The sequence below is a fragment of the Pipistrellus kuhlii genome, unplaced genomic scaffold (genome assembly GCF_014108245.1).
Source record: "Pipistrellus kuhlii isolate mPipKuh1 unplaced genomic scaffold, mPipKuh1.p scaffold_m20_p_15, whole genome shotgun sequence".
NCBI classification, from domain to species: domain Eukaryota; kingdom Metazoa; phylum Chordata; class Mammalia; order Chiroptera; family Vespertilionidae; genus Pipistrellus; species Pipistrellus kuhlii.
Window position 1 is genome coordinate 16305735 of NW_023425460.1, and position 25864 is coordinate 16331598.

Genomic DNA, 25864 nt, shown 5'->3' on the forward strand with positions numbered 1-25864 from the left:
AAAAAATATTTTGGAAAACACTGAACTGTTTTTACCATTTACTTTGTTTTCATCTCTGAAATACTGTATAAAGGGGATGAGGGAAAGAAGCATCTGGTTAACTGAAGATTCTAGTTAATCGGGGTTTGCTGCATACAATCGTGCCGCTGTGATGTCATGTCCTCAGCACTGGGCCACGTTCAGGGGGATGGCATTAAGAGCACAGACTGAGAAGATGATGCCCAAGTCCCATTCTGGTCTCCCTACTGCCGCACTAATGTGTGGCCTCTGATTCTCCTGACCAGTTCTTCAGCTGCCCAACGGGATCAATACTGCCTGTCCTCCTGGTTATAGAGCTGCTCATAGGCAAGACACTGAAAAGTAGGGGGAGGCCCTATGAAAAGTCTGAAAGGTGCTCTTCCATGTGAAGGACTATCCTCTCTTGTGAGGACTGAATGACAGGCCTGAGGGTGGGCTGAGCAGTTGCCAGTGCTGGGAGTGGGGCTATGCTCTCCACATCTCTGAGTCCACCTCCCAGCAAGAAGATTTAGTGGGGCTTCACAACAGTCCCTGTTTATTCTAATCCCGACACAGTTCAATTTCCTTTCTTTTAAGAACTACGGCACAGAATGCATTCTCTATAACACATGTGTCAAACACAAGGCCCGCGGGCCAAATCCATCCCACCAGGCCTTGCAATGTGGCCCGCACTGCGCTGTCATCACTGCACTCTGCTGCGTTTCCATCACAATGACAGTTTATGACTGTTCAGTAAACCATTCGGCCCGCGATTTAGGCTGGATTTTAGATTTTGGCCCCTTCTCTGATTGAGTTCGACACCCCTACTCTATAACATGGGACCTGCCCTATGTGTTGTGGTAAAGACAAACTTCAAAAGAACCAACTAGTAAAAAGTGTGCTGGGGCTGAAACCGGTTTGGCTCAGTGGGTAGAGCGTCAGCCTGCTGACTGAAAGGTCCCGGGTTTGATTCCAGTCAAGGGCACGTACCTTGGTTGTGAGCACATCCTCAGTGGGGGGTGTGCAGGAGGCAGCTGATAGGTGTTTCTCTCACACATCAATGTTTCTAACTCTCTCTCTTTCTCCCTTCCTCTCTGTAAGAAATCAATAAAAAATATTTTAAAAACTGCGCTGGGGATGGGGCAGGAATCATTGTCCTGATATAGGTTCTAGCACTGTGTGTGATATCATCCTTAAACCATTTTAGCCCTCATTTTAAAGACCTAATGTTCACGTCTGAAACTGTGAGGAAGAAAGTGTGATCTGCTAAACACCGTGTGTTGTGAACAAGTCTCATCCAGGATCCTCCATGGAACTCCCCTGAGAGACAGAAGGTCTCATCACCATCTGCAAGTAACACGGGGCAAGTCAATGACCGATAACGTATCTCTGCCTTGTAAGTGCCATCCACCTAGTAGGCTTCCTAATAATGAACACTGTACTGGCTGAGCCTTTCCTTTCCCAACAAGTTCCTGCCATGATTCCAGCCTGAACTGTGATCTATATTGTGTTTCTGGTCCATGAAGCCCATATTTAATTAGAGCCTACCAATGTGTTGTATGCTAACTGCCCTCCCACTATTCCTTAATTTCCACAATGAATTTTGGTATCTGTGGGTTAAAGTCTGGAAGGGTGGATATGATGACTTCCAGTTACCATTTTCCCCATCTTAAGGATGCTCCTCAACGTCCCCAGAAAGAACACCCTTCTAGGGTATATAGCCTCCAGGTCTGTAAAGGATCATAAGGAATGAATAATCTTCAACCAAAGATACTGACCAGTTTATTTAAAATACTCCTCAGGTTTGGAAAGGTGAGTAACTGTTGAAAAAAAAAACAAACACACAAAACAGTTCCTTTGAGCTAGACATTTTCCCTTGAGAATTAAATCAACTGTTAATTAACTAAAGCTTAATGATGGAGGACAAGAAATATTTGTCTGTAGAAAAGGAGATAAGATAATGGAGATTTGGAGCTCTCTGGGATCTAGCCGGGCTTTTATATTATATTACTTCAGCAAACATATGTTAATATAGAGATGAGTAAGGCATGATTCTTACCCCTCTAGGAGCTTAGAATCTAGTGAAGAGAAATGTAATAGAATCTGTTGACTTAAATACCAAGCAGAAGGAAAAAACAACTTTGGAAAAGTACAGAATGACACGGAAGGAACTAGGAGCAGGGTGTAAAGATGATTATTTTGAAGCAACTCTTTTGCCTAGAAGCAGCCCTTTACACAGCCTGGAGACCAAGCAACATGCCTCCTTCCTTTAAAGAATTTTTTTTTTTTTTTTTTTTTTTAGAGAGGAAAGGAGAGGACGAGAGAGATAGAAACATCAATGATGAGAGGGAATCATTGATTGGCTGCCTCCTGCACATTGGACCAAGCATGTAACCCAGGCATGTGCCCTTGACTGGAATCGAACTTGGGACCCTCCTGTCCACAGGCTGACACTCTATCCACTGAACCAAACCAGCCAGGCAGCACCTCACTCCTTTATCCCTACTGCAAAGTTGGAACATCTTTCCTTTTGTTTCTTATATACCCAAGGGACCATTTCCAATTTAATCATCGACAAGTTGAGGTTTCCTCGGAGAGGCTTCCCCTGGGTCCTAACCACAGTGGAGCCTGTGAGAGAAGGACCCAGGAGCACCTGCTCGCTCAAGGGAAGGTAACATCTTTTAGGGAGCAAAAAAAGGTTTGTTCCTGAAGGCTGTTCCTCATCTATGCTGAAAGCTAAAAATGGCAGAGGAAACAATCTCTTTCCTTGAGCTTCAAAGTCCAGATTACTTTCCATCTCCTCACCTGAAATAACTTCCTCCTTTTTCAATCTCTCAATACCTGGTTGTAGACGCACTTCCTCTGAGAAGCCTTCCCTGACATCTGGACCCTCTTTCACACAGCCTTTAACCTCTTGCAGTTAGCCCTTAGGTAAAGGCCTTTCAGTGTTGCTTCTACGTCAAATCTTTCCTATTTACAAAGCTTGGCAGATAGCATCTCCTCTGAATGTCAGAGTAACTCCTGACTCCTAGCTCAATGCTCGTCCTTGTGGTAGAAAAGTCTGCCCACTGGGGTCAGCAGACTGGACTGTGAAGGCCCCAACTCCCACTTCAGCAGCAGGCTAGGTCTATGACCATGTTGTAGTTGTGTCACCACAAGTCACTCGTGGTAAAAAGCACGATTGTTAAGAGGATCCCAGATAATAATTGTAGTATGCCATTGCTCTATGTCTTATCTCAGCCAAACTGATTTTAAAGTTATCTCGAGAACTGAGACCGATATCCCAACCGTACCTGCAGTTCTGCCATAAACAGACCCAGTGCTCAATGAATGAATGCATGAATGAATGAATGAGCACCCAAGAAATATTTGCATACACCAGTCTTTTACTGCCCAAGTCCCATCTGTTCTTTAGTCTTCCAAAATGAAGACTGGAGAGCCAGGAAGGCCATTCACAGAAGAGATTCTTAGGGAGAGAATTTCTAGGTCATTTCCAAAGGGAGCATAAAGCCCAGATGATGGCATCAAGGCCCAGGCCAGCCAGCAGTGAGAAGATTTCCTGAGCAGGCTATGCAGCCGGCACTGGTGCCAGGAGCTTGGCTACTCTGCCTCCTTTGAAAACCCATTACCAAATCATGGCAAGCAAAATTTAATTTTGAAAAGGGGAATGATTTATGTGCTACAGGAATAAAGAAGTGACAGAAGCAGGAAAGCTTGCATACATTTCAATTTTTGAAATTAAACCTGTAATTTTTTCATTATAGGAGGATGCCAAGTTGTGAAAGCCAATGCGTTCTAAGCAGAAAATTATAGAGAGGTAGATAATGAGAATCCTGTCAGCATCGCAACCCCATGTCTTAGAAGGAGCCCCTGAGAACACAGGGCAGTTTACTATCTGTCCCTTTCAACTTCTAAATAGTTTCAGCTTCTAAAGGGCTCTATGTTCATAAAGACTTCTCTGATGAGATGGGAAGTTTTTGGGAAATTTGAGCAGGGAAGGGATCAATCTGGCTGGTGTGTTGAAGAGACGAAAGGATAGCAAGGGCTAAAGCAGGAAGATTGGTATAATATAGACAAGAGAGGTTGGTGGTTGGCATCAATTTTCTTGATCCTAATCCAATGGTATTTGTTATTTATTTATTTATTTATTTATTTATTTATTTATTTATTGTTAGTCCTCACCCAAGGATAATTTTTCCATCAATTTTTAGATAATGGAAGAGAGGGAAGGAGTGGGAGAGAGAGAGGAACATAGATGTGAGAGAGGCACATTATTGGCTGCTTCCTGTATGCAATCTAAGCAGGGCCAGAGATTAAACCTACAACCCAGGTACATGCCCTTGACTGGGACTTGAACCATCCTTTGGTGCAAGGGTTGATGTTGTAACCGTTGAACAACACTGGTCAGGGTGCCAATCCAATGGTTTTTTGTTTTCATGATAACTCCTCTCCTAACCACTCTCACACACACCAATCTCTCTAAATCCTGCTGAACCTATTGTGCATCTGTTTCCAGTCAGCCTGATCTCAGGAAGCCTGAAAGATCTTTCTGTGCTGGCTCCACTCTAAGAGGCAGTCTAATGTAATGGCTTATGAGCATGAATGCTGGACCAGACTGTCCAAGTTCATATCCTGGTTTTCCACTTGATAGTTGTGTAAAGTTGCCATGCTTAAATGTCCTTATCTGCAAACTGGGGATAATCAATTATATTGATGCACAGCATGCATGTATCCATAAATTCATTTAACTAATATTTATTACACATTTACTTTGTGCCAAGTATTGTTCTGGTCCCTGGGCACATGGCTATAAACAAGACAGAAAAGTTCCCAGCTCTGACATTATAGTATGGGTGGGATGGGGACTCTAGCCATGTACAAATTTCATGTACCGGGCCTCTAGTATACATATAAAGAAACAAGTAGAGGAGTTAATTTCAGATACTGATGAGTTATAGGAACATAATTCCACATGGCATGATGGAATAGAGCTGGACTTGTGGAAAGGAGAAGGTCAGAGGAGACTTCCTTGGGGAGGAGACATCTGAGCTGAGGCTGGAATGATGAGAAGGAGCCAGACCTATGATATCTGGAGAAACACATTCCATGCAGGAGGACAAACAAGTATTTCTAGAATGAACGATGTTGAATGATTTTTAGTAGCAAACGATACCTCACTATTCCCAGCAGTATAGGTGTGAAATAATTTTATGGGTTGTTTTTTTAAAGAACCACTACAAACTCAATGTGTAGTTATGGTTGTGCTGAGAGGTGTAAGAGGCCCAAGAAGAACTGGATAAAAATGAGTACTGAAGGAGCACTTCCCCTGTACTGTCTCAGTGCGTCAAGTCATATTCACACTTCACAACAATCTTGTTAGGTATGGTCTATATCTCCAAGGCATGGTCCGTGGCTATCCTAATTGTGCCAATCCTCTGCCCACATACTACAGTGTAAATACATTTCCTCTCATTCACAACTATGTGCATAAGGACCAGAGGAGTACTTGGCACATAGTAGGTATGCAATGAGATTGGTGAAGTGCATGAATGCATTAAAGGGCACAGTGTTAGGCAAGGTTTTTGGCTCTAAACATCCCAGGCAACCTAACCTACAGTTCACCTATTGGAATGAACTTGAATCAATCCAGCTCTCCTGACAGGACAGAATGAAGGGGTGTAGAGAAAGGATTTATCAAGAGGATTTTAAAAATCAAGTGAATACAGACTTATCTTGAACCTCATCCCACCATCCCTACCCCTAACCATCATTCTGCTTGTGTTTTTTTTTCTTCAATGGTCTTGCTCTTTCCTAGAGCGTGTGTTTTTTAATTGATAAAAATATCTGTTTCACCCTCAAGAGGAATATGTTGATCTTGATAATGTAATGGAATATAACTTTCTTGCTTTTCTAGATGAAAATGCTAGGTGAAATATTAGCCAATATAGACACAGATCCTTTCTTCTGGGGTGAACAAGAGTTTATTGTACTCATGAGTCCAAATAGTTTTTAATAACCCATTGAGACCACTCAGCTACAAAAGGAGTTCAGAGTTATTTTAAAGTATCCTTTCAAGTTCTAAAAATAGAAAAGGAATCCACTAATCCCGCCCTTTCCATATATCATGACTCTGTAAATTAATTTATAGTAGAAACATAAACATTCCTTTCATTAACCCCTGAGAGATGGTGCCCTAGCTTCCTGCACTTCTGCCCAAGGACGTCTGCTCCCCGGCCCTCTTTGTGCCTTACTGTCATGGAAGCCAAGGCCATATGTTAATCATTACACATCCTACAGAGCACATCCAGTACACCTCTACCAGCAGATTTATTTGAGTTGGGTTTACTGTGTTGTATGATGAACTTAACATTCTCTCTGTCCCTACTTTGGCAGCACATGTAAAAAAAAGAGAGGGTACCAAGAGTGGTCTTGGTTAAATTACTCTCTAATGATAAACAGAACCTCTAGAAAATTTCCAGGACAAAGCAGTCCTCCGGAGTGAGATCTCTGCAGGTTAAGTTTTCTGCACAAACAGCCCTGTCTACAAGGAGAACAGCTCCTTTCCCACTTGGCTTCAATTAAAGGGAAATGTCTGCCTTGTTATCATTTGGGAGATCGGTGGGCACCGCAGGCAGGCAGCAAAAGTCTGAATGTGGACAGGGGCCAGGAACAAAGCCATTTAAGCATCGAAATCCACTGTGACCATGAAACCTACTTTTGGCAAGGAACAAAATGTTTACTCACTTACAAATTCTCATGATCCTTAACAAAACAACTGCCTTTCCTTTCATTTCCAGCAAAACATGTGATGTTTAGAGGGGAAGGGGCAAAGTCCAGCTCATCTTTTATGCTTCAAACTAATTTTTCTAGGTCCTGCACTTTCTTTTGTAAATCAAGGCTTTGTCCTTCTTCCGTTTCCCTCCTTCCCTTTGCTTTTACTTCTTTTAGCCATAATGTCATTATTTCACCTCGGAAAGGGAAAATTCAGTGCAGCGTCAGAAAAACTTCTTTAAAACATTATAAAAAGTAGAAAACTTTTCCATTGAAGTTCTCATAAGAGTTCAAAGCCTTAGGGAAATAATTTCTTTATTGTTCAAAGAGCAAATCGATTTAGACAACTATAAATTGTCCATGGTATAATACTCTACAGAAACAGTAGAGAATCATTTATCAAGAGGACTTTTTTTTTTTAATAAAATGAATAATCAAACTTATTCTGAGCCTGGTGAGTGGGCTGTTACTACTCAATTTTAAGAGGGATAAGTGAGGGGCCTATATCACTCATTCAGAGAATAGACAATCAGACAGTTGAGTCTTAATTAAATCTGGACTACTTTTGAAAGCCTAGTACTCTTCACTACACCATGCTGACCCCTCTGCCCACTGATATTGACATAGCCAACCTCTCCCTGATGGCGAGAGCTCATGGTATTCTACACGTGGATCAATTAGATGGCGGTCTATCTCATGGTGTACTTTTCAGGTAAATTACCATATACTTTCTTCAACTCAATCCCAATTCTTAATCAAGAAATACACACACACACACACACACACACACACACACACACGCACGCACGCACCAACTCCAAAGAACTTTAGAAGCCCAACATACACTAATATCTCTTTGCAATGGAAAACTCAGAATGAAATAAACTATACATTTCATTAGTTTTTTTAAATAAAACTTATCTTAATTCATTTAGTCCCACCCACTTGTGGTGTTTTGTTTTTTTCATCCTCACTGGAGGACATGTTTATTGATTTTTAGAGAGAGGGAGAAGGGAGAGTGAGAGAGAAAGAGAAAGAGAGAGAGAGAGAGAGAGAAGCATCAATGTGAGAGAGAACTATCAATTGGTTGCCACAGCAATTGCCCAGAACCCACAACCTAGGAATGTACCCTGACTAGGACTTGAATCCAAGACCGTTTGGTGTCCACACACGGTCTTGGATTGACATGACAAGCTAACCAACTGAGCCATACTAGCCAGGGCAGTTCCACCCACTTCTAAAGGCTGATCTAGGGTATGCATTTTGGCTCCACCTTACATCTCTCTGATGGAAGCCAGTACCTTTGAGTTATCCATTTACCTACTGTACTGCATGTGCCTTTATTTGGCGTGAGCTGTCAACACTTTGCACAGATGAAATCAATCTGTGTGACATTAATGTAAACATTGTGCATTACAAACTGGTGGACATTTCATTGTTCTAACAGGAAAAATAGACAATATGTTTGCATGCATGTGTTTTCCCTACAGCAAAGACAATAACACAATATAAGTGGCAGTTTGTGTTTTACAAAAGAGGAAGTGAATTATATAAAAGAGGTAAAAAGCAAGTGGGGGAGGGCTGTGAGAGAAAGCCTCATGGTAGATGATTCTAACAGGGCGGTGGGGGCAGGAATTACCTATGCGCAGGGTAAAGATTTTTATGAGAAAGTGTCATTTTAAAAATGTCACTTTCCCCAAATGTTATTATAATCTCATTTCCTAATTGCATGAGCAATCCAACCGGTTTTCATCGTGCTGTAATAGGGAGTCCAGTTGCTTTAATTTTAAATATAGTCAATTTCCTTGTGTGGAGAAAAGAGCACATTGCCTTTAAGAGCAGTGTGACTGACAAGACGGAAGAATGCGGGCAGGATGTGGAGGCTGAAGGCTTTCAATCACCTACCATTAATATGATTCAATTTATGCTTATGTCATAGGTTTAGACACCGCACAGTGCTGTAAGCAAGGGAAGGACTTGAATAAAACAGTGAAGAAAGCAGATGGTATGCTATCAAAACCCTTCAAGCCTAAAATAACCTTTTCCAAGTAAGAAGGATAGTTAATTAAAGCCAGGATATATTTACTCTGTTCGGAATATCTCAATGTAAATAAAAATCGAAACAACACTACTGTAAATGTGAGACCAAATGATGAAATTCCATCTACGTTATTTTTCTTTAATAGTTTCTAATCAAACTTTTCATTAAACAGCTTTATAAAACTCCACAGAGAATTTATTTATGGGGACTCACAATAGATTTCCATGCCTTACTTTTATTGATCAATTAAACTTGTTTATTCAGTGGACAACGTTGAAAGGACAGGGAAGGGGGGTGTGTGTCTGGGAAGCTGGGCAAGGTTGTCACATACACAGTGATGCCCGTTTTCAAAGGTGAACCCCAGGAATGTAAGAAGCCTTGAAGCATGCAGAGAAAATGTGGGGTATCCCAGCCAAGAAGGGACGTTCAGGTCTAGTTCCAAAGCCACTTCCTTATGATCATCCCAGCCCTGGTCCACACACACTCAGGTTCATGACTCCCTGGTAGAGAGGGCATCTGGCCATTTAAAAACCCGCTCAGGGTGGTAACTAAGGGCAAGGAAACCTACGAGAGGCCAACAACTGACCAGGGTGAAGGTAGCAATTCCTACCATGGAGAGCCAGGACATGAATTTTATCTTATTTTATTTTATTTTATTTTATTTTATTTTATTTTATTTAGTAAGTAGGTAAGTAAGTAATTGATTTTTATTGCTTTTTGATGAAGAAGGGGAAAGACCTGAAACTGGTTTGGCTCAGTGGATAGAGCATCAGCCACGGACTAAAGGGTCCCGGGTTCAATTCCGGTCAAAGGCATGTACCTTGGTTGCGGGCACATCCCCAGTATGTGTTTCTAACTCTCTATCCCTCTCTCTTCCTCTCTGTAAAGAATCAATAAAATATTTATTAAAAAAAAATAAAAAGAAAGAAAGAAAGAAATTAAGGGAAAGAGAGAAACACTGAGGTGAGAGGGAAACATTGATTGGCTGCTTTCCATACCAGAGATCAGAGTGGAAACCTTGGCATGTGCCCTGAAGGGGAATCAAACTGGCAACCTTTCGGTGCATGGGATGACGCTCAACCAACTGAGCCACATGGGCCAGGGCAGGGCATGAATTTTAAATGATCCAGATATGTCTAAAAGGTTTCTCATAACCTCTTTGCTTAACTCCTAATACTAGATCCAGTCCTGCCCTTTCCACTCGGCTTCCCTCTCTTCATGATCATGAGCTCCAGTCACTTCACTCCTCCCACCCCCAATGCACTGTGAAACTCTGACTGCACTTGCGTTCTGCAGCATTCACCAAATACTTCATCACCGACTTTCTTGTAACATTAGTTAACTTTCAGGTGCCTTACTCCTGTCTTCCCCAATTAGATTTTAAATCCTCAAAACTAGCAGGGACTGTGCTTTATTTACCTTTTGAACACCCCTCCCCGCTCCACTCCATAATCCCATTTAATAGAAGAAAGCAAGAAATATATTAGTTAATAAAATAAACATTATTTAATCATAGGAAAGTAGACACTGTCCTTTTGAGAAGGGCCTCGGAGGTATTTTATGACAATTTATGAATTTCATGTGTCAAAGGTGTAGCTGCTAAACGCTATAAACCCTTTGCCATCAGCTCCGCCATTCATCCACCTGGTGATATGGCTAATAAAATTTGATTTTTACAGCCGAGGCATACTGTTACCTAAATTACATCTGACCAATTACTGAAGTCACCGAGCGTGTGGTACAGAATATATACTGTGTGGAAATTCATCTGTGGGCCCCCTGGCACTCGCGGTAATCTGACAGAAGTGTTTCAGTCATCTGGCAGTGTTTAATATTAGGAACATTTGTTTAATGCTAGTCACTAATTAAATTTATGTTCTTCCACCAACTGTTACTTGGTTGGAGAAACCCAACCCCACGTTTTAACAAACGCTTTAACTCATGTTGATTTCTAATACAACCAGTTGGAGGTTTAAATATGTGTTCTCTGGAAATTTAGGGTGTGAGCAAAAGTGGAAGGTGGGGGAGGTGTGTTGGTGAAGGTGTTCAAATCAGGACAAAAATAAGCTTTTTGGTTCACTTACTAAAACGCAAAACTCTTATTTGAAGTACAAATGTAATTTTAAAAAATCTAATATTCTAACGATTAAACTAGCCATCTAGAAGCTGTTTAAAGACACCTTTATTTCAAAAGAAAGCTTCCACTTTAAGAGGCTGGAGAAGAAAAAGAGCATTAAAGTGTGCTTTACCAGGGGAAAGTCCAGGAAAACATTCAAGTCAGAAGCTTGTGTCTATGAGAACATTTAAAACCAATTTAGTAACTTAACTATTGTGATCACTGTTAAACTAGAATTTCTTTCTATTACGAGTTCTAGATGCAAAAGCTTTGAAACTCAATGACTAATAATTCTTAAATTAGCTCAAAAGGTTGAAACATTTTTTTCATTATATTACATGGTGAAACTCTAATTTTGAGTACTCTTAAGGGAGGGAAAGCATTCTTTGAGTTTTATTTTGTGCCAGGAATTTATAGACCTCTTTAAGGCCAAGCAGGGTAGAGAGCATGGGAGAAGAAAAACTCAAGATGGAAATATTGAAATGGGAAGATTTGTAAATGCTGATCTGAAAAGAGAGGGTATTTTTTTAAAAAAATGTATTGGATACATTCATCCAGCTGAATATACAGATTTTTTGGATATTAAAAATAAAACAATATCTCTGGCTGTGTAGCTCAATTGGGCAGAGCATCATCGCCATACACCAAGCTTATGGGGATTTGATCTCAGATCAGGGCACGTGCAAGAATCAACCAATGAGTGCATAAATGAGAAGAACAACAAATCAACGTTTCTCTCTCTCAAACCAATCAATAAAAAATTTTAAATATGAGAATAAATTCTTCTTGGAAGAAGGAAAATATAACTTGTATAAAAACTATGGCTCTCTAGTTTGATTGACAGCCATTTGACAAAGAGATGTGAAAGCAGTCTGTAAAAAAAAATGTTATGTCCAATGAACTTAGGTCCCCATTCCTCTTGGATCATCATATCCCATCCCCTCATCCACACCCTTCCTCTGCTGTAATCCTCCTTCAATAACTCTCCCACAGAAACTACAGGACTGCTGACGTCATGAATAATTAGATCCGAGAGGCCAGAGTGGATTTCCAAAGCCATGCCAAGGCCTGCAATGGTTAAGCAGAATAATCTGTATCTGAATAATCTGCAGACTAGGGATCCTTGAGAAAATGTAGCCAATAGAAACAAGGAATGTTCCAGCTCAAGGGAACCCATGCGCTTTGTAGGCCAGAGTCTCACCTTCTTTGCAACCCAGGTACCCATGAGGGATTCATCATATCGGTTACTCAAGTGGCAATTCCCAGGGGAGGGAGACGGTGAGGCTGGGGGTTGTTCACGTCTCAGTAAGTATAACAATCCCCAGGGAACATGTGTATTTCGATAAAGTGCCCCCACGGTATTCTAATATCCCTGCCCACTGAGAAGCACTGGTATGATCCAATCTCTTCAACACACAGATGAGAAAAATGTGAGAGATGAGATCTTGGCTTGCCTCCAATCATGCAAGTTCTTCCAAATGGATGATACATCTTTTCCTCCTTCCCTTCTACCTATGGAGATAAATGACCAAGCAGCTGGGCAGAGGTGCAGATAAACATATGTGTGCATATATCCATCTTTGGTAGGCACAATATATAAAGGTATATGGATATATAAAGATATAGAGCTATTTCTTCTTATACTGTGCCCACCAAAGATGAATATATATGTACATATACATACATATATATGAAAAAAAAAATCTAGGGGTATGGGGATTTGTTTGTCTATCTATCTATCATCTATCTATCTATCTATCTATCTATCTATCTATTCATCTTCTAGTATGAAAATGGTTACAATTGGTGCCTTTTCACAGTTCCTTATAACTGAAAGTATCAGTTAAATAAAAAAATAGTATCTGAGTGCCAGAGCCTTTTAAGAAAAAAACTACCATGAAAGCTTCCTGTCCTAAAGTCCAATTTCAAGGTCGACCAAGCAACTTCAGACTCTATATTGAACAACAAATTCTAAATAATAATCTTTTACCCTAGTAAACAGAGGCTGATAAAAGAAGGCAGTGAGGCCTTATGCCGCAATAATTTGGGGGATGGGCGGGGTGGGGCGGCACATTAGGCTTGTGAAAATAAGCCCTGTTCCCCATCACTGCTCTTCACAAGAACTGAAATCAAGTAGACACGCACGCACAAGTTTCATGTAGGAAAAAAAAGAAAGAAAGAAAAAGAAAAGAAAGTAAAAAGACTCACCAAACTCATCACATATACTCTCATTTTCTATTAGCGTAGGGTGGTCAAAGGTGTCCCGACAGTACAGGATCTGGGGGTTCTTGCTGACCACGGCGATGCCTCCCAGGGCTAACGCGAACTGGTCCGTTAGGATAGAAGATGGCTTGTCTTGGATGCGCTTCAGCATCGAGCGGTACCGGCAGTACTGGGGGTAGCTGAGCACGATCACGTTCGTTTCTTCCTCGTCCTCTCCTGGACAAACAAGAAAACACTTCCATTATCCTCTCCCCTCCAACTGCCACGGCCATGGCATGATTTCAACAGTCTCTTCCGGTTTTGTAGTAAAAATAAGGTCTTCAACAAGACTCTTTCACCAGTTCATCTTCATTACAGACTGGCTAATGCACCTTCCCAGCCTCACCTCCTCAATCCAGATCCCCCCTAAAGCCTCAGGCTACCTGTAGAGAAAAGAAAAGGCAGAGAAAACAAACAGAGGGATGGCCCTAGAGATGGTTTAAGCAATTTTGGGGTCCCCAGCAAGCAGCAGAACCAAAGAAAACTGTTGTGAAAAAATTGGATATATATTTTAACCATTAAAGTCATCCTTATAGGAAAAATCAGAATTTTGTTGAACTCCTTTATGCTTATTTCCACAACCTGGTATGGCTCTTTTTATTTATTTTTTTTATAGTTTATTTATTTTTATTTTTTATTTTTATTATTATTTTTTTAATATATTTTATTGATTTTTTTTGCCCCCCTCCCTCCACACATCCCCTCCCTCCCCAGAGTTTTGTGTCCATTGGTTGTACTTATATGCATGTATAAAAGTCCTTCGGTTGATCTATTATCTCCCCCAGATCTTCCTCCCCTCCCCGCTGTAATTTGACAGTCTACTTGTTCTTTTTATTTTTATTATAAATATTTCAGGGCTTGGAGGCTCAGAAAATCATCTGGCCCCCAAAAGATGTCCAAAGAGCATCATCATCTGCTTGGTGGTTAGTGCTCTTTAACAAATATTTCTGGTTCTCCCTCCTTCTCCCTCAATTTTTTTAAAAAAATTATCTTTATTGTTGAAAGTATTACAGATATCTCCCCCTCCACCCCCCCCTCTACACCCCCCCCCCCCGCCCCATTGATCCTTTCTAACCCCACCCTCCAGGCCTTCACCATCCTATTGTTTGTGTGTGTCCATGGGTCATGCATATATGCATGCAAGTTCTTTAGTTAGTCTTCAATGGAGTCAAGTGGTCACATGACTTGGTTTGGCCAATGAAATATGACGAAAGTGAGTGACTCCTTTATGAGCCAGTGTTTGACCACCCTCTCTCCTCCCCTTGCTCTGAACATCTGTAATGTTTCCGATAGTGGCAAGTTTGCCGGTCTGGGTCTTAGAGAATAACATGGAGCAGAGTCCCTGCTTGATGGATCTTAAAAGGACCTGTAAGCAGAAAAGAAACTTTTTGTATTTCATTTTGAGTGAGACTGTGCCTTGGGGTTTCTCTGTTTTTGCAGCGTGATCTATCCCAACTTGATTGATACATCTACCTTCCGTGCCCTCCCCTCATCGCATACCCCCTATCTTCTAATGTTCCTCAAACCCATCTGGTAACTTGGCACAGCTCAGGGATCCACACTGAGAGGACTCCCCAGAGCAACCTTATGAAAGAACCAAGTTAACCCAGGAGAAAGTCTCAGCACTGTTAAAGAAGCTCCCTCGTACCCTCATCTTAATGCTTACCTACACCAAGTGCTTATTTATAAAAACCAGATTCCGCATGAGTGAATCCTCCCTTCCTCTTAGGCTCGAGAAATGACAAACACTCGACCCCTACTCCCTTTGGTAGCCTGCCACCTGCACAATGGCATGCTGAATTTAGGCCCCATGACCCACTTTGCCATCTCTCTCTCTAACCACACCATCAGAGCGTTTGTGAGCAATTCCCAGACATGTCACTTGCTTAGCCAAAGGGGAAAATACTATTTCCAGCCCTTACCATGCTGCAGGGAATTGCACAAGACAGTTGTTAAGGATCCCAACATTATCGTGGCCATCTGGTAACCAGTGGGAGACGAATGAGTGAGGACATAACATAATGATGGAACATAACCAGCACCAATGGAAGGTGCGTGTGTGACCTTTTCCGATAGGAGGCCAATACTCAGATGTATTTCTAATTATGTTCACTTAGTTCCTCAGGCTGGAGGCTTCTTTGAGAACGGAGATGCTTAGCTGCTTTCAAGATGACATCTATTAACAGTTTACATTTCGTAGACTCCTGCTTGGTTTGTGGGTAGCCACTTTGTCAGCTGGCACACTTAATGAAAAGGAAGCATGTTTTACATTGAAGGTATGTCCTCCAGTGAAAAGAGGTTTGAGATGTTGATGTGTGTCCCAAGACATGCCAATATGAGATTTTTACGACAGACCAGGACATCTCTGCTTTCTATAGAGTTAAACCACCCAAAAAATATTAAGTGGAAATATTCAGCAAATATTCAGAAATATCAGAATTCCAGTGTATCTACTATTTGTAGAAACAGACTCCGATATGTCAATTTGTAATGTTACACTCTATTTGTCCAAGATGAACAAGATCTGCCCAAGACTGGGCAAGCTGAGAGAGGGGTATGACTATGAAGCCCCAGGAATTATTTCAACATGCTCAGCACCTAGCACTATCTCCAGTCCATAGGAAAGTCTGTGTAAATACTTGTTGATTCTAAAATTCTATCTTGGTTGTGCTTTGGCTTTCTGCGATGGTGCAAAAATTGCACTAGTTTCTTGAAGTGTTCTTGAAATGCAATAAAGTTGAGCCTTTCAGATTGATGGAGAAAGACTGGATACTCCAGAGTTAATGTTTAGCAAATGTTGTCACCTGGACTCTAGGGACCACTTCACTCCCTTCCAATCCCTTCATTCTCCTCTTGGTTTGTTCTGACCATTTTTCATGAGGCTGCTATCTCTCACACCTTATAAAGTCTCTGGATGAAATTAGCTTCCTAGCTAACTTCTGTACTTTGAAATGGCTCCTTTTCCCCCCTTTCCTTTCTCCCTTTCCTTTCCCTTTTCCTTTCCATCTCATCCTAACTTGAAACCTTTACCCCTCTTCACACGTTTCCTAAACACAGCAACCATGCCATGAGTTTTCTCTTTGGGCTGGAACAAAACCAGAAGTTCCCTTTGATCCTAAGACATGAAAACACATCCAATGAGACCATTCATCCTGGAGACAATATTTCTGAGTGCTCCTGGGGCTGCCCATCTGGAATCCACACAGGTGCCTGCACATAGGCAGGTTCCGGGGCCTATCAGAAACCACCGACTCAGAATCTTTAAGGCTGGGGCTCAGGAAAGTCTAATTTTAATTGTGAGTTTAGCTTTTTGCATAGACCTATAGTAATTTACTTAGTTTGCATTTTGACACCCCTCCCTCTCTTATATATAAATTATATACGTAAATTCAGTTTTCAGGTATATGCTTTTATCCAAACCACCATTGTACCTGGAACAGAACCTAGGACCAAATTCCCTTCTCTTTGCCACTTTCCCAGGATTGTTACAGGTATCACAGAAAACAGCAAATGGAAAAAAAGCTCTCAACCAAAAATATGAAGAGCTGAAGGACGGCTCTCCTGTTTATGAAGCAGAACAAATACTATTGTGATTTCTGGTACTACTAACAAATCACTACAAGGTACAAACGTGTTTCCCATAACCTGTCTCTTTTGTTCCTCACACAACCCTATAAGTAGAACTATTTCCTGTTAATATCCCCCAATTTAGAGATGGGAAAACTGAGATTCAGACACCCCAGGGACTAGTCCAGTTTTTCCAAGAATTAGAAAGTGATGGAGGTCAGTCTATAACCCAATCTTTTAACTCTAAGTGTGATGAGCACTAATAATAATAATAATAATAATAATAATAATAATAATGATTTAACTTATTCTCAATATTAGGGATGAGAATGTGGGCTTCTGATCAAGTAAAATATGAGCCTTCTGTTTCATGGAGAACTGTAGAATGCAGCCGGTTAGAGGCCAGAATTCTGCTACTTTGTTGAAGTTAGCTTGTTATTATTTTGGAACACTGCAATTCCCATTGTACCGATTTAACGTTACTGACACACCTTTCATGCATATCAATTTTCCATTTTCTACCCACGTGACAAGAAAGAAAGCCAACTCTCATTGTGCAAGCCTAGAACCCCTGCTCCTCATTAACCTCTTTCCACACGAAGAGGCCGGAGGCACAGTTGGGACCTGGTCTACAGTGGCAATGGTGAGTGATGCCAAAACATAAATTATGATAATGTTGCTTACGAACAGAACCACCCATTTAGGACCAGGATTTTGGCATTGTTTGGACAGAGGCAAATTTCCAACCTTACAATTAGATTTCCCCAGAGGAGTTGCCTTCAATATTTACAAAAACCACAGAAAGCCCTGGAGACCCTCAGGACTCCCGTGAAGGTGAACAAATCATTCTTGGGGAGAGTGAAGAGAAGTTCCAGGGTAAAGGTGAGACCTGGAGGAAAAAACAATCCATCTAGGTCAAAGTTTCACGGAGTGAAGACACCCCGAGTCTCTCTTGTGGAGTCTAAGCAGACATCTTTATCCAACTGGAGGAACACTTTTTCCCTCCTCAAGATCGTGGGAACAGCGTGGTCACCTTAGTATGAGAGGAATACATGCCAGAGTATAAAATTATGAGTTTCGGAGAGCTTCCTTGATCTAAAACTCTATGATTCTGTAACTCCCTCCTAAGCCTTTGCATTAAATTAGCTTCCTCCTGATACAGCTACAACAATATTATATTGTCCAACAGCTGTCATATTTTTATTTTGCCCGAGCACACTAAGAAACAGAGCCAAACAACCCTTTCAAGAAATCTTATTGAAATTCCGCAGCTACTTCTTTTCTCTTTATGCATTTCAGATACCCATAAACAAACACTCCTAAGTAAAGTTTGCCCACGAGGCAGAGCTGCCTGCAAATGCTGTGTAGGACATTTTCCCTTTCCCAATTCATCATGGGTCCAGCAGATAAAGTTAAGAATGAATAAAGAATGGATCAACTGCAGGTTTGTTTAGCAAAAACACAAACAAAGTGTTCTCGGAACAAAGATTTTCTTTCAACCACGCCCACGTAGGAAAGAAATCAAAGTATTACCCCAAGGAATCTTCTCTCACACACTCTAGCCAGTTGTTGCCGGTTGGGTTATATATACATTACTTGATTTCTGTCAACAGAAAATGATCAGCAATAAATTGCTGGTACCAAAGACTGAAATTTAAAACCGTAATTATGATATCCTATTAAAATGTCATCTCATTCTCCCACTCCATGAGGACAAAAAAGCAAATATGCCTGTTTTTAAATGAAATATTCAAAGGGAATAAGAGAACCCAAATTGCCAAACCTCACTTCAACTCAGTGAAAAAAAAAAAAAAAGCTTTGCCTATTAAAAGTTAATACCTAAAGTACACGGCTTGTAATGCTTCAACCAAAATTACTCTAATCCTGCGCTTATATCATAATTACACGTTTTGTTAACCTCTCTCAATGTCAATTTTTCACTTATTTATATATTTTCAAAGTCCAAAACAGAATTCCACAGAGAAACTGTAATTATAATGCGAGGCTCCACCCAAGCTTTTCAAACAGTAACTGTATACCATTGCTTTTAATGCTCAGAGTTGGCTGGGGGTGGGGCAGGGGTAGGGGGAGAGGGTAAGGGCAGGCATTCATTCTGAATAGCATGTTGCTCAAGTTGTCTTTGTACAAAGAGAGATGCATGAAATAGCAAACACAATGAATTAATGGAGCATTGACTTTCAAATATCCATAATGCTATTTTCTTAAAAAAAAAAAAAAAAAAAAAAAAAAAAAGATAATGGTGGCCAAACGCACAGAAGGCTGAAAACATAAACTCCAGAGGAGAAATGTGCTTTTATCTTCTCCACAACAATTTAGAAATGTAACTTTCTTTTTCATTCTGGGAGGAGGAGGCAAGGCTCGCTTCAGAAACATCACACCATTATGCTCACTGAAAACCACTGTAATCTACCTCGAACATCAGTAAGCTGTAAAAAAAAATATTTCAAAAAAAAAAAAAAACCCTTCACACCAGGATTTTATAGAGCCTGGTGGAAAAAGTATGCATGTTCCTTCCTGCACCTAATTACCTCAACTGAAAAATCTGCCAAGTATTTTGCCCTTTAGTTCTCTTAATCGTATTAGGGCAAATGCATTTGGATGCCAATAGAAACAAGCATTTAAAGATTTTCACTTAAAAGATTCCAAATATGTAAGAAGGCTACTTTGGAGACACAATGTCCCTCACCCTTCAAAGACAACATACAGTATTCTTTTAAAAAAAAACAAGTTTTAGTGTTGAAAGCTGTACATATGTCTGCTCCCACCCCCCATTTCCAAGCAAAAATGAATTTGTTCATGTTATGAAACTTGATGTCTGGTTTTGAGACAATTTAAGTAAAATAATATCAATATGAGAGGCTCTTGCAATGATTTATGCTTCGTTCTGTTACTTTATTACATTAGACATTCCTTTCTCAAAGCTTTATACTTTTCGCTGTGCTCCTAGCAACCAAAGGCAAAGCATCAACTTTATATCCCTGGCACCAGTCCAATTCTTACTGCTATTGACAATGGTAATGAAGTTTCCATTTAATTGCTGCTCTGTTGTGACACTGAATATTTGTCATAATTAGGCATTTCCTATTTTCCATCCATTCATTTTTTATTATTACTGAAAATAATTTTTCTTTATTCCAGAAAACCAAAGTATGAAAATTCTACAGATAAGAGTAGCTACAGCTGTTACTATCATTATCAACATTGTAACATGCCGTTAAAAAAAGAAAAAGGGGAAAAAAAGAATATAATTTCTCGGAAGGTAATTTTCCTTTCAGTCTAAGTGCTCTTATTCATCTTACAGTTACTCAATGATTTCCTGTTCTAATTACAGGACATTATACAGAAAGACATTTAGAAAAGGAAAATGCATGTGACTAAATAGCCTGAATGGTTTGAAAGTGTTTAAAATTCCAAAGTTGTGTATCAACTTTATCAATTCCCGATTACAACTCTGTGTAAATGTGTAATGTGCCCCACCACATTGCTAAATCTCTTAAGATAGTAAACTCAGTCTCCAAAGTTAGTACACATCAAAGGGAAAAATACAGTTGCAGTTAAACTGATGTTGAGGGGCTGAGGTGGGAGAAGATCAGGGTTTTTGGTTTTTGGTGTTTTGTTTTTTTTTTTTGGTCTGCTTCCTCCCCCCCCCCCCCCCATCAAAGCTGTTAAATTGGAGGCATGCCAAAGCAAGGAGTGGAAAATATTAATAATGAAAATAAATTAAATGCCTGATTAAAAGAGAGAGAGAACAAGATTCCATCCGGAATAGAAATGAAAATGCCACAAACTATTTCATAAAAACATACTGTGACGTAAATTACACATCAGTCTTGCACTGTTGTGGTTATTTTGAGAAATGGTTTGTACTGTAAGTCAGCTGGTGCAGCCCCACCCTTAATGATTTTGTAATTCTCTTCACAGTAAGCAAGGGGGGTGGGGGCAGCTCGGAGATGGCTAAGACAGAAAACAGACCCGGCCATACAGAACTGGCAATAAAAAGATAATGTACTTTTAACATAACAGAACAAGAAGATTGGTTTTATTAACTAAAAAAAAACCTACTTTAAATGGTCCCCAGCTTGCCATTTGTTTTGATAAATGGAAAGACAGATCTTCCCAGGACGGGCAACAAAAACATCACTGGAGAACTTATAAAAAAGAAAAGAAAAGAAAAGAAAATGTGGGAAAATATATCAGGGCATGGTTGCAAACAGAACAAAGAATATTTCAAATGCAAGACCCAGGGTTTTTTTAATTGTGCTGTTTCCAAAAGCAAGCTGCTTCCAACAGATGGACACACAAATATAAAAATATGTATTAATGTTACTATCAGTTTTGCCCTTATTGGTGCTTCCTCACTAAAAAAAAAGAAAGAAAGAAAGTAAGAAAAGGAAGAAGAAGAAGAAGAAGAAGAAGAAGAAGAAGAAGAAGAAGAAGAAGAAGAAGAAGAAGAAGAAGAAACCAGCGCTGCCCTCGCTGAGTAACACAGGATCCCACTGGGAAGCGAGCCAGCCCCACCTCCCTGAGTGCCACACCACACTCCAGGAGCCACTCTAGATTTCATCTTAAGAACTTTGCATCTCATTTCCATATGGCTCATCTCAAGCCAAACTTAAATGGCACACACAACAGGCATTATGCAATAAGTGTATTTACTGGTGAGACCACAGGGCCGGGCTGGCATGTGGGTGAACTCGGGTCCACATTTGAGATGTGATTAGAAAGGACGTGACCTACCTTAACATGCCCCCCCTTCTCAATCCCCCCACCCCCATCCTTCACAAGGTTAACTGTTAAGCTAGAGTCAGCTGTTCACTTGAGCATAAATGAGCTTCGGTATCTGAAAAAGAAAATAAAGTGAGCCCACAAGAACACTAGGAAGCCAAGGTTTAGACAAAAACTCCCCACCTCACACTGCGCCAGAAGTTTTCTCAGACATTAGCTTATGCATTTGTTTACTTACTAGTGACCCAGGTAAGGCTATTACATTGGATTTGAACTTCATTAAACTCAACTTTTCTTGTTTTACAAGGGGCTACTCCAACCAGTCCCCTGGTTATCATAATCCAAAGTTGCTCTAAGAGAAGCAAACTTGACCATTTTTAGCACAAATGGCCTTAATCATAATAATAACACTGCTGTTTTTCCTCTTAGAACATCCACAGTTTTTTTTTGTTTTTTTTTCAAGTTGTGCCTTGGGCCTGCCACCATTGCACTCCCATTCCTGCGGCAGCTGAATACACCCTTTACATTTGAGAGGGCCTCCTGAGCCCACAGAGTCATGAATAAAGGTGTTTAAGGTGTGCAGCTGGGCAGATTGATAGCTAAAAGATTAACTTCCATCCATCAGTCTCTTAGTGTGTAAGATACAAGCGTGTGCCTTAACAAAATAACTAATCACTACTTTCATGAATATTATTTCACAACACTGATCAGGCTAAGTAAATATTATAATTTCCAACATGGTTTATATCAGGGAGACCAAAAAACAAAAACAAAAACACATTTTGGAGAACTAAATATCAAACAATGTCGGATTGATTAATGCCTACCATTTTGGAATCATTTTACACACACACACACACACACACACACACACACACACACACATACACACACACACATACTGTGTGGCCATTAAAAACAATAAAATCAAATAACATTTCAGGTCATGTAAAGATGCTTCTGTCATATTAAGTGTGGGGGGGGGGAAGTATGAAATAATATATTCTGCCCCATCCATGTCTTTTGTTTAATAGCATTACTGAGACATAATTCACATACCAGACGATTCATCCATTTAAAGTGTACAGGCTTTTAGTATATTCAGATTTGTACTCTGTCACTACAATTAAATTTAGAACATTTTCATTATCCCATTAAAAACAAACAAACAAACAAAAAACCAAACTCTCCTGCTCTCACACTTCTTGCCCCTCACCAGCTCCTGGGAACCACAGATCTAATTTCTGTCTCCATGGATTTACCAATTCTGAACAATGAATAAAAATGGAATGATACAATGTGTGGTTCTTTGTTACTGGCTTCTTTCATTAAGCATGTTTTCAAGGCCAATATATACTGTAGAGCATATTGGTATTGTATTTTTTGTTGTTGCTGCTGAATAATATTCCATTGTATGGATATACCACATTTTATTTAACCATTCCACAGTGAATGAAACATTTGGGATGTTTCTACTTTTTGGTTATTATGAATAATACTGCTATTAGAAAACAACATTTGTGTAAACATGTGTATGGTCATTTGTTTTCATTTCCCTTGTGTATATACCTAGGAAAGGAACTACTGAGTCATATGCTAATTCTATGTTCACACTCTGGAGGGATATCCAGCTGTTTTCCAAAGTGGTTATGCCATCTCACATTCTCTCCAACAGAATATGAGGCTTCTGATATCTCTACAGCCTCTCCAACACTTGTTATTATTGGTCTTCTTGAAAGTCATCCTGGGGATGTGAAGTGGTATCTCATGTTGTCTTGTTTAATATTTAACAATTGTAATAGTGTGTGCCTCTAGGGTTTGAAATTATCTGTGGTTCTTATTTTCTCTTTTGTTTGCCTGCATTCTAACTGTGCAGTGTTTTAAAATGTGGCAACATCTGCCAATTTATACTGAATTTCAAGGGAATTCAAATATTCAAAACAGTCTTTAAAAAAAAAGAGCAAAGTTGGAAGGCTCACACCTTCTATTTCAAAACTCACTGCAAAGCTACATAAGGAAAAAATGTGATGGATTGGAATAGAGAGTCCAGAAATAAACTTTCAAACATGTGATCATTTGATTTTTGACAAGGATGCTAAGAGCATTCAGTGGGAAAGGAGAGTCTTTTCAACAAATGGCGTGGGGAAAACTAGATACCCATAGATTAAAAAAATGAAGTTGGACCCTTACCTCACACCATACATAAAAGTAATACAAAATGGGTCAAAGACTCAAATTTAAGAGCTAAACTACAAAACACGCAGGAAAAGCTTCATGAACTTGATCTCACACTTTTTTAAAAGCATGACACCAAAAATGCAGGCAACATGAATAAAAAATAGATCAAGTGAATTTTATAAAAATTAAAAATCTTTGTGCATCAACGGACACTATGAAGAAAGTGAAAAACAACCCACAGAATAAGAACAAATATTTGTAAATCACATATCTAATAAGGGATTAATATCTAGACTCTACAAAGAGCTCTTACAGCAACAAAAGACAATCTAATTTTAAAATAGAAAAGAATTTTAAATATTTATCCAAAGAAGTTAAATAAATGACACATGGAAAGCTGTTCAACATCATTAGTCTAAAACTACAATGATACACTATTTCATACCCAGTAAGATGGCTATTATTTAAAAAACAAAACGCCCCAAGTGTTGGTGAGTATGGGAGAAATTAGAACTTTGGTGTATTGCTGGTGAGCATATAGAATGGTGTAGTTGTGGTGGAAAACAGTTTGTAAGTTCCTTAAAAAAGTTATTCATAGAATTATTATTAAACCCAATACTTTCACCTCCAGGTGAAGAATTAAATACAAGGACTCAAACAGATACTTGTATCTCAATGTTGACAGCAACATTATTCACAAGAGTCCAAAAGTGGAAATAACTCACGTGTCCATCACTAGATAAACAAGTTGTGGAATATACATAACAATGGAATATGATTCAGCTGTAAAAAAAAAAAAAAAGAAAAGAAAAGAAAAAAAAGAATGATGTTCTGAGACGTGCTATAACATGCGTAAACCGTGAAAACATTATGCTAAGAGAAATAAGCCAGGTATCAGAGGACAGATATTGTATGATTTTATTTGCATGTGGGATCTAGAATAGGCAGATTCCTACAGAGAGAAGAATGGAGGTGGCCAAGGGTTGGGGTGAGGGGTAGGCAGGACAAGGAATGAGGAGTTATTGCTTAATGAGTATAGAGTTTCTGTTCGGGATGATGAAAAATGTCCTGAAAATAGATCACAGTGATGGTTACACAACGTTGTGTATCTAATGCCATTAAATTGTACGTTTAAAAATGATTAAAATGGTAAATGCTGTGGTGTGTGTATTTTATAAAATAAAAAAGAGAGGGACATCTGATAGGGGTTATATTTTCTGTGTCAATACACTCTTAGTTATTTCTTGCTGCTCTTCAACCAGCAACAAGAATATAAACTCCCAGCAGGCACAGAATCAGTGTCCTAATTTCTTGTTAGCCCATCTTTGAAGGGACATTGATAAATGTAATTGCCAAAAGACAGTGCTGCAATAAACATATGAACCTTCCGGTGGAGTTAGAACAGTCATGCCATTAGTTCACCCTAGATTCTGGACCAACAGACCTTCCTCAAAGGCTGAAGGAACCTGGAGAAAGTTAACTACCAAACAGCACTGAAGTCATTGGCTGGCAGGCCTTGTAAAATGAAGGGGCATGAGTGCAGGCAGTCATCTCATTTTTGTGCATCTTCTTTATTTAAAATATATATTTTTATTATTTTAAGAGAGAGGGAGAGATAGAAACATCAACGATGAAAGAGAATCATTGATTGGCTGCCTCCTGCATGCCCCACACTGGGGATTGAGCCTGCAAAAGGCATGTTCCCTGACTGGGAATTGAACCATGACCTCTTGTTCATAGGTCCACACTTAACCAGTAAGCCACGCTGGGCGGGCTTTAAAAAAAAAAAATAATAATCTGACCACTTGAGGAGTTTGTGAAACACCCTCAAAGTGCTAAGCTAGCTCCAAACAACTACACTGACCTCCGATAGCTCCCATCCTAAGGTGACAAGAGTTATATAAATTGCACTGTCTTCTTTCATAGCATCACACAGCTTCTGGAGAAGCTTACTAAGGAAAAGAGGGTAAAAGCCTCTATCTTTTATCAGTGGCTCTTCTGAAAGTCCTGGTCTTCAAACCAGAGAATCCTTACCCAGAGCGTACAGGAAGACTATCTTGGAGGAACTGACATGGGAATGGGACAGATCCTCGTCATCTATGTTACTCACTCCTCAATTCATCGGGTGGAGAAGGAGCCTGCATTTAACATGGCCAGTCTCCTTGTCCACCCACCTTCCACCCCAG

At 39.9% G+C, this 25864-nt stretch overlaps 1 protein-coding gene across 2 annotated transcripts in view; it reads right to left on the reverse strand.

The window, feature by feature from the left end:
- The window catches only part of ARID5B (AT-rich interaction domain 5B), a 180946-nt gene that overhangs the window by 81988 nt on the left and 73094 nt on the right, over nt 1-25864 (reverse strand). For both annotated transcript variants that reach the window (XM_036438382.2, XM_036438381.2), the window contains exon 4: nt 13134-13364. In XM_036438382.2, coding sequence (XP_036294275.1) covers nt 13134-13364 — 231 coding nt within the window. The remainder of the gene's footprint in view (nt 1-13133; nt 13365-25864) is intronic.